The following is an 8,886-nucleotide window of genomic DNA, read 5'->3' on the forward strand; positions in this document are numbered from 1 at the left end:
CAGGGCCTCCGCGCCCTCGAGTGTCGCCGCACGCCGCCTCGAGCGCCGGCCGCCTCCACCGCCCGCCAGCTCATCGCCGGCGCCGACCCTGCCGCTTTGTCCGGCCGCGCCAAGGCCGCCGGAGCAGCTCCGCCTCGCCGCACCTCCGTCCTGACGTCCTTCTCCGGTGCCCCTCAAGTCCGGCGACGACCCCCATCACTCCGGCGACCCTCTCTCCGGCGAGAACGACGAACTCCGGCGCCGTAGATCCTCGGCGTCCGTGCCAGCTACAGTGTTCCCAGATCTGGATCTGAGGAGATCCACTCGGTTGACTTTCCCCGAAATTCTAATTAAATTGCGTTTTTCATCATGCTATAACTCCGCATCCGTAGCTCCGTTTTGGGCGTGTAGCATATAAAAATGTTCGTCTCAGAGAGTACATCATTTCATTTCATTGCATCATTTTCATTTGAGCTCATCTTGATGCCCGAAATGCTGTTGGAAGAGAGCTATTTGAGATAATTGTCAGATCTGCTGCACCAAATAGCTATTTGTCATTTTTGCCATGATTAATGTGTGCATTATATGCTCCTGAGCTCTACATGAGTTTTGTTATATGCCATGCCATCTTTACAGAGGTGCTTACCATGTATTTTTGTGATATATGTGGTGACTAGCACAAGCTTGCAAAGTAGTGCATTCGTTAATGCTGATTTCAGGGACTTAGAATTTCACTAAGTCCTTGATCTGTTTTTATCAATATGCCATATGTTCATTTTGTTTCCTAGTGATCCGTGCCTCTTTTGAGGATGATCAGTAAGGATGATTTGTTAATATTGTGGTGCTCTATCCATCCATGTCTTTGTTTGCATTTATGGACTACCCTAGCTTGAGTCAATCGAGCTCTACTTTTACTATTCCGTGAATCCTGGCAGATTGTTGACTCGTTAGCGATTTTGCTGAGGATGTTGTTGTTGATCCGTGCATGCTATGTTGTTGTTCTTGCCATGTCTATCTTATATGATATGTATTCTTGATGTGTGTATTCTTAGTTTGTCATGCCTTGCTCTGTAGTGAGTGCATCGAGCTCGTAAACATGCCTACTCGCTAAACAGATTTGCATTTTCTAGTTTTTCTCTAAGTCTGTAACCTGATTATGTTTTGCCATGTTCACATGTTTGCAATTGTATTTTCTGATTCCTTTTGGCTCAAGGTCAATAAGGGACTTTTTTGTTAAGTGCTTTGAGTAGCTTCATGTCATGCCTTGCATTGCCATGTTAAGTTCCTGTAGCATATAGTTTTCATGCTCCAAAGTGTGCTACCTGATGTGAAATTCCAGACTTGTGTTAATTTCGCTAAGTCTGAAACCTGTTATCGTTTGCATTTTTGCCACGCTTGTTTGAACCTGTTAATGGATGATTTGGCCGTAGCTCAGTGTTCATCTTTTGTCAAGCATCATGAGTGGATCCCTGCCATGTATTTTATTGCCATGTTTAAGTGCTGTAGCATAATTATCTTGATGCATTTAAATGGCTACTTGCTGTTTATCGCAGACCGGTACCATATTTGTTTTGCTTGCCATTTCCAAACCGTGCATTCGATTCCGGTGTTTTTTATATCAATTTCAACCGAAATCACCTCACCTTTACAGTGGCACTCTTGGATTTCCAAGTTGAGGCCAGGTTCAATCATTTCTTGTCAAATCTTGCATATGCATCATACATCGCATCCCGCATAGCTTACCATGTTCGCATCATGTTGTTTGAGCTTTGCACGTGGTTGATTGTGTTCCTTTTGCTTGTTTGTCTTGTTTGGGTAGAGCCGGGAGACGAGTTCGCTAACAAGGAGCCCGTTGAGTTTGCTTACCCTCGAAATCACTTCTATCTTTGCTTGCTAGATGCTCGCTCTTTTGCTATGCCTATGCTACTGTTGTGGTTTTGTCACGGCAGATGTCCTAGAGAAAGGACTTAGTCGTGGAGCCATCGCTACGGGTTAGCTTGAAGGGGTTAAAGTGGACACAAGGACGCAAGAGAGTTTTATACTAGTTCGACCCCTTCGAGGAAGGTAAAAGTCTACGTCTAGTTGTGATGGAATTGATGGGGTTTCGATGACTAGGGAGCAATCAAGCTTCGCCTATGTCTCGAGTTGTTGTCTGTCCCTGAACCGCCGCCGGGTTGTCCCCTTATATACTTGGGTGACGCCCGTCGGTCCACAGAGTCCCAACTCCGGTTCATACTCATATCCGGGTTGGTCTATCCTTATTCCTAACTTACAATACAAGTTTACATACCAAGCTGGTTTATGGCTACAGGTCTTAAACCGACTACAGGTCTTGGGCCCTTATCTTCCTCCTTGGGCTTTAACACCCTTGAACTACTGATGACGTTAACCCGGCCCAGATAGGCCGGTTTACGCCTAGTAGTAATATCCCCAACATTAGGCCCCAGATTGATTTGAACTGGTTCATGTCAATCCTTAGCAAAAAATATTCATCTTCAACATCTTCTGGTATTTGTTGAACCGCTGTGACGTCATCTTCTCTGGTTGCTGTAAACCGGCATGACATCATCTGTCATAAAGAAAAAACATCCATGATATCTTCTTATTTAATAGATTCGCAATGACCGAGGCGACAGTTCTGCTTCCAAGATTTGTGGTTTCTTGATTCCCGTGCCTGACACATGCCTCTTGCCTTATAAATAGGACCGAAGGGTCATTTCCTTTCTCCCCTTCCTCCCCTTCCTCCCCTTCTTCTTCGTCTTCTTTGCATCGCTAGCCTCGGAGCTCCGCCGCCGCCGTTCATCTCTGCACCATCTTGGGCCGCTGCATCAACCTGAACGCACCAGAGCACTGCGGTAGCTTTCCGCATCCTCCTTGATTCTGGTAAGCCTTCTGTTCTTCTTACCATGGATCTGTTCTAGGGTTTCGTGTTCTTGGCGTGTTCATCACTTGTTCATGCTCGTACCCAGACTCCTGGATAGATCTGTGAAACCCTGCTCTGAATAATAGTAGCTTTTAGCATCCGCCGGTAGTTTCCTGCTCAAGTCCATAGATCTCATCCATATATCTACCCATGGATTCACTTCCGCTCTGCTTTAAGTCTTCGACTATTTTTCTTATTTTCTGAACTTGCTTCAGATCCAACGCCATACCAAGATCTTGTGAAACTTGTTTCTGCATACTTAACCATCCGCAATCTCAATTGCTTCAATGTTTAGGTCAGGCGGTTTAACCTTATAGAAAATGTTTCAAACCGGTATATGCCATTAGTCCCCTTGTTGAACCGCCAGATGTAGGTTGCTTCATGAAACTCCGGTTTAGATAGAGCTGTTTCCGGTTTAACATTGTACATACCAGTGCATTTTAATCAATGCATTTTTGAACCGGGATATTTTACCTTGTAGTTTCCATCATGGCCAAGCAAGTGTATGAGTGCAATTGGCTTCCTTCTCGCGTCACCGAGGCTGAACTGGACGATTTAGTCCTGATTGGTGCTTTAGGCAGCAAGGATACAATCCATTGGAGGGCTCCTGGCAAAGAATGCCCTCCCACACCTCGAGAAGGAGAAGTTGTTGTTTTCGTAGATCATTTAGCCCGGGGCTTTAAGCCGCACGGTTCTAAATTTTATCGGGATGTCTTAGCCGATTTCCAGCTCCATCCACAAGATATTGGCCCCAATTCTGTTACCAATATGTGTCACTTCCAAGTGCTCTGTGAAGCGTTCTTCCAAGAGGAGCCCACAGTGGAACTGTTCAGAGATCTATTCCATCTAAACCGTCGCACTGAATTTACTGACGGCTCCAATATGGAGTTGGGTGGTGTGGCAATTCAGAAAAGGAAAGAGGTCACATACCCTCATGCCAAACTGCATAGCCACCCCAAAGAATGGAATCAGACCTGGTTCTACTGCAAAGATACCTCCTCCGCGGATGAGAATCCCTTGCCCTGATTTCGACAAGAGCAGCTCAGCAACACACACCCTTCTCCATAAAGATTGACTGCACAGGAGAGAAGTAAATATGCTCCTCTGCTATCAAAGCTTAGAGCTTTTATGGCCAATGGTTTAACAGGGGTTGACCTTGCTCGCTATTGGATATCATGGAGCATACTGCCTCTTAGCCTGCGCTCCGGTTTGATGTGCCAGTATACTGACCGTGTTGATGACCCACTGCGACACTCAAGACTCCAGCTCTCCGGTGAGGAAATCACAGAGGCTATGCGTAAGATACTGAATGAACCGGAACACATCTGCGCCAGAACCGGCCTGCTTCCCTTCTGTGCCACCAACAAACCACCAGCTGCAAGACTTTGATTTTTCTCTTTGCTGAATCTGTTATTGATATGTCTGGTCATTGTCTTAATATCAGTGTCTGCATAATCAGGGCGATGATCCGTTTTGGAGCAAAAAACTACCGCATGAGAAGCCAGAAAAACTAGACAAACCGGAAAGGGCAACCCGGCAAAAAACTAAAGCTGTGAAGAAGACTGCCCATAGGAAAAGAACCACTGCCTCTTCTAATCTGGCTCCTGACGATGAGGTGGATAATCCGGACTTTGAGGTAGAGCTTGACTCACTTGGTTTATTTTTTGTGCGTCTTATTGATGATGATATTTGTCAGGATGATGTCGAAGCCAGCCACACGGATGTTACCGAGGTAATTATTCTCTCTTCTGGTTCAGAAACTTTGCCTTCACAAAAAGTCCGTCAGGCAAACCGGAAAGTTAAATTTTCTCATCCTCTTGCTTATCCGGATCCTAAACTTCTTATGAAGACCCAACAACACGAAGCTCGCCGCACCACCCGGCACAGCGGCCAGGTAGTTACCTCCGCCGGTTTACCGAACAGTCCGGTTCGGAAACGCCATTCCGAGGTCTCTAATTTGCTTGTCAGTACTTGTCCTAAAGCGGGCTGCTTTCGTCAACCTCTTACTTCGTCTGACTCCGTTTATCAGGTTACTTCCCACTCATCTTCTGGCGAGTCATCGGCTACTCAGCTCCCACCGCTCAAAATGGTGCTTGGGTAAGCTATACTTATTGTGATGTTTGCAGTACATGGCCTTAGAACATACTCTGTATTTGATTTTGTTATTCTCCTCAGGGCCAAACCTAGGCCAAGCAAGAAGGCCCGCCTGGACAAAGCGGCCGAAGAAGATGTCATTCTTGAAGCGGGCAAGACACCCAATGCTGAAGCGGCTATTCCGGAGGATATTCCCAATGATCCACCGCGGCAAGATGACTATCTTACTGCAGAAGAGAGACCTACTGACACCTCAGGTCCTACCCATCAGCCTACAGGTTCCATCCGGATTGAAAGCTCCACCGGTCCAGCAAAGCCTACTGACAAGCCAACAACTCCAGTGCAAACCGGCGGTACCAAAGATGATGAGGTTGTCATTACTGGTACTGGCCATACTGAGCCAAACAATCCTGTCGCTTTATCCAAGCATTCTGCCAAGGAAGAACTTGCTACTTTGGTAAAGGCAAGTGGAACGCCGATCTGACGACTTACGCTGCTCTGAACGCCCAAGATATCCATTCCGGCTATCTGAACCGGCTGTATACCAGTCGTGACTATGAAGCCGGTCTGGTTAATATGATGAAAGACAAATATGAGGTAATTTCCATACGCTCCTTCCTGCTTGTATGCTTCCATTCCTGACTCTCCTAGCCCCCAAGGGCCGGTTTGGAATGTTCTTTCAAATCAGGACTTAAATAATATCAATCTTGTTGTTTTGAAATTTGCTGATGTAGCCCCCAAGGGCCGGTTCAACTTTAGCGTAGTTAAACCGGTACTTTAAGTAACTGAAACTGCCTCATCAGAATATATATGATCAAATAGCCATTAGCCCCCAAGTGCCAAGCTGAATACTTGTATTGATCTTGGGACTTTGTAAACAATTAAAAGATGAAGGAGTAAATCGGAGGTCGCTTTAGATCAAATATGCATTAGCCCCCAAGTACTAATCGCATAACTTGTTATGTGGTTGGTACTTGAATCCTTCTACCAATTTGTTGAAGCATATATCTGTATGCATGCAGGCGGAGTTGAAGACGAAAGAGAACCAAGTCATTGATCTTCAAGAAGCCCTGAAAACCCAACAAGCTGAAACCTCCAAAGCAAAAGAGGAATTGGCTAGTGCTTTAAGCGCCATGGAACAACCTAAGGAGAACTTCAAGAAGAAACGGGCAGACTGGGCCGCTGAGAAATCCGCTTTGATCAAACGAGCCGAGGATGCTGAGGCTGCGCTAAAACCAGTGGCAGATGAACTAACCAGCATAAAGCGGCACGTGCATGCCATGACTGCTGCTATCTTTGGTAAGCCGATTTGTCTTCTGAATTGGCTCTGCCTTCTGACAAAGTCGCCGGTTTATTAACCCTTTATGGTATTTCAGGGACACGCATTGGTCACTTGGGGTCAGATGTACGGAAGAAGCTAAAAGCCGCCTATACATTGGTTGAACAATTGTATACTGGTGCCCAGCGGATCATCTGTACCGCCTCTCATAACAAACCGGCGCCTACTTTGATTCAAGATACCTTGATGAAACTGTCTGTGTTTCCTGCCCGGATTGAAGAGCTAAAGAAATCTGCTGCGTGAACCGGCGCAATCAATGCTTTAATCCGGGCAAAAGCCTGGGTGCCGGATTTTGATCCTGTTGAAGCGGCTCAGGGCTATCCCAGCTTGAAGGAAGAGGAATCAGAATTCGGTGAAGCGGATCTGCGAGCGATAAACCGGGAGGTGCGTCCACTAGCTTGTCAGTTGGCTGAGGAAGCAGACTTGTCTCGTTATCAAGCGCAATATGACAGCCAGAACAAGCGAATAGCTGCGCCAATCCATGAATGGGAAAATCTGATTCCTCCAATCCGTAAGCATACTTACGCTCCCGATATTGACCCGTCCTTGCTGATCGACGATGAAGCTGTTTTTCAAGCATTAATGGGAATCGACTGGACAACTGTGGATTTCCAGCCACTGGGTAGGGACACGGAGGCTGAGGCGGCGCAGGATGATCGGCAACCATCAGGCCGGACTGGTGACCAAGCTTGAACCGGAAGCCGGTTTAAAAACCGCCTCTTCTTCGCGAAAAACAATTACATTATTTATGGGCACCATGTTGCCTTGTAATAGGCTAGCTGATACCTTTGATGTTTATATGCCTTCATGCATAATTTGCTCTTTCTGTGGTCATGAACTTTCCAAATACTTTCTGAAATGAAAAATTCGTCAAGTGCCACCGTGGTTGTACCGTCAGGTGGAATATGATGTCTGCATATATGAAATCAAACAAAATTTTAAGTATATGACCAAAATTTTGAGATACATAATACCTGCCGTCATTGATCGTGAAGTTGGCTTAGCCAATCTTGAAGCGGAGTTTTGTAAACCCACCCTGTTGGAGGAGATGACAGCTCCTGTATATATATATATGATGCCGGTTTACCATTGTAAACCGTGCCGGGTTATAATAAACACCGTGTTACTCCATAAGAGGATGTTAACAACATGGATCAAACCGGTCAAATAGCCTCCGGATTGACGTGAACTGTGTTCCGTCAATTGATTTTTTTTGTCGGTGTAAGAAACACAATGAAAAGCAAAAAAAACCCTTCAAAGAAAAGTGTAAAGTAAAAGAAAAGTTTTATTTAAGCTGATCAAATGGCGTAACCATGGCTAAACACGACCAAGTTCCCGTTAGGTGTAACTATGGTTCTAGTCAGCCAGGTCCCCAGATGAAATCGTGGCATTTATGCCGACCAAATGGCGTGGTCATGGTTCGGGTTCGACCAAGCCCCTAAGTGATTCCGTGGCCTTAGGCCGACCAAGAGGCATGACTGGTTCAGACATGATCAAGTCCCCAAGTGATCTGGTGGCTTTCGCCTATCAAGAGGCATGGTATTGGTTCGGACACGACCAATCCTCCAAGTGATATAACACGATGCTTTTAGCAGCGAACTCAAGGGGTAAACCGGAGGCCGCTTTAGAGCAACTCCGTGTAACCTCACATGATGTAAAAGAACAGATACCCTGCTTTAGCTGAGGTTCCGGTTTATTATACTTAATCATAATATATACATTGTCGTAATATGTACATAAGTATAGCCAATGGCTCAGGTGTAGTAAGGCCGAAGATGAGCTATATTCCACGGCCTGTTAGTCTCCTCCTCTGATGTACGTGAGTCCTTATGCTCTCGAATATCGATCAGATAATACGACCCATTGTGCAGATTCTTGCTAACCACGAAAGGCCCCTCCCAAGGTGGGGATAGCTTATGCATGTTAGTCTGATCTTGGACGAGCCAAAGCACCAAATCTCCTTCCTGAAAGGTTCTGGTTCTGACCCGACGACTATGATAACGACGAAGATCCTGCTGGTAAATCGCCGATCGGGCGGCTGCGATGTCACGCTCTTCATTCAACCGGTCCAAAGCATCTTGCCGTGCTGTCTCGTTGTCCGCTTCAATATAAGCTGTGACACGAGGTGAATCATGCCGGATATCACTGGGAAGAACCGCCTCCGCTCCATAAACCATGAAGAACGGTGTGTATCCTATTGATCTGTTGGGTGTTGTATTGATACTCCATAGCACAGATGGTAATTCTTCTACCCAACAACCCGTCGTTCTCTGCAAAGGAACCATGAGCCGGGGCTTGAGGCCTCTCAAGATCTCTTGATTAGCTCTTTCTGCTTGACCATTAGACTGTGGATGTGCTACTGATGAAACATCGAGCCGGATGTGCTCTCGTCCGTAGAACTCCTTCATGGCACCTTTGGATAAATTGGTACCATTATCTGTTATAATACTGTGCGGAAAGCCAAACCGGAAAATCACCTTTTTGATGAACTGAACCGCCGTGGCTGCATCACACTTGCTAACAGGTTCTGCCTCCACCCACTTCGTAAACT

General features: G+C 46.1%; 2 protein-coding genes across 4 annotated transcripts in view; both read left to right on the top strand.

Moving 5' to 3' along the window:
• The window catches only part of LOC119316839 (cyclin-B1-2-like), a 17,529-nt gene extending 12,824 nt beyond the window's left edge, over window positions 1-4,705 (top strand). Inside the window, exons 3-4 of one of the 3 annotated variants that reach the window (XR_005153346.1) lie at window positions 4,362-4,538; window positions 4,599-4,705. Coding sequence is in view for 1 of the 3 variants with exons in the window: in XM_037591228.1 (XP_037447125.1) it covers window positions 4,362-4,416 (55 nt within the window). In the remaining 2 variants the exon portion in view is untranslated. Of the gene's footprint in view, window positions 1-4,361 lie in introns of all 3 variants that reach the window. The other 2 variants (XR_005153347.1, XM_037591228.1) reach the window with 2 other exon arrangements.
• Window positions 4,706-6,087: 1,382 nt separating this feature from the next.
• LOC119315062 lies at window positions 6,088-6,645 on the top strand. Its single transcript, XM_037589732.1, has 2 exons — window positions 6,088-6,295; window positions 6,373-6,645. Exons 1-2 carry the CDS (start codon window positions 6,130-6,132, stop codon window positions 6,576-6,578), a joined length of 372 nt encoding a protein of 123 aa, XP_037445629.1. The 5' UTR covers window positions 6,088-6,129; the 3' UTR covers window positions 6,579-6,645.
• The last annotated feature ends 2,241 nt before the right edge of the window (window positions 6,646-8,886 follow it).

The sequence above is a fragment of the Triticum dicoccoides genome, chromosome 6A (assembly GCF_002162155.2).
Source record: "Triticum dicoccoides isolate Atlit2015 ecotype Zavitan chromosome 6A, WEW_v2.0, whole genome shotgun sequence".
Taxonomy (NCBI): domain Eukaryota; kingdom Viridiplantae; phylum Streptophyta; class Magnoliopsida; order Poales; family Poaceae; genus Triticum; species Triticum dicoccoides.

What these genes read in the sequence shown, in the direction of transcription:
- LOC119315062 (XM_037589732.1), top strand. Translation starts at nt 6,130, where the DNA reads ATGGAACAACCTAAGGAGAACTTCAAGAAGAAACGGGCAGACTGGGCC. An exon ending in CATGACTGCTGCTATCTTTG is followed by an intron (nt 6,296 to 6,372) that starts GTAAGCCGATTT and finishes ATGGTATTTCAG; the next exon opens with GGACACGCATTGGTCACTTG.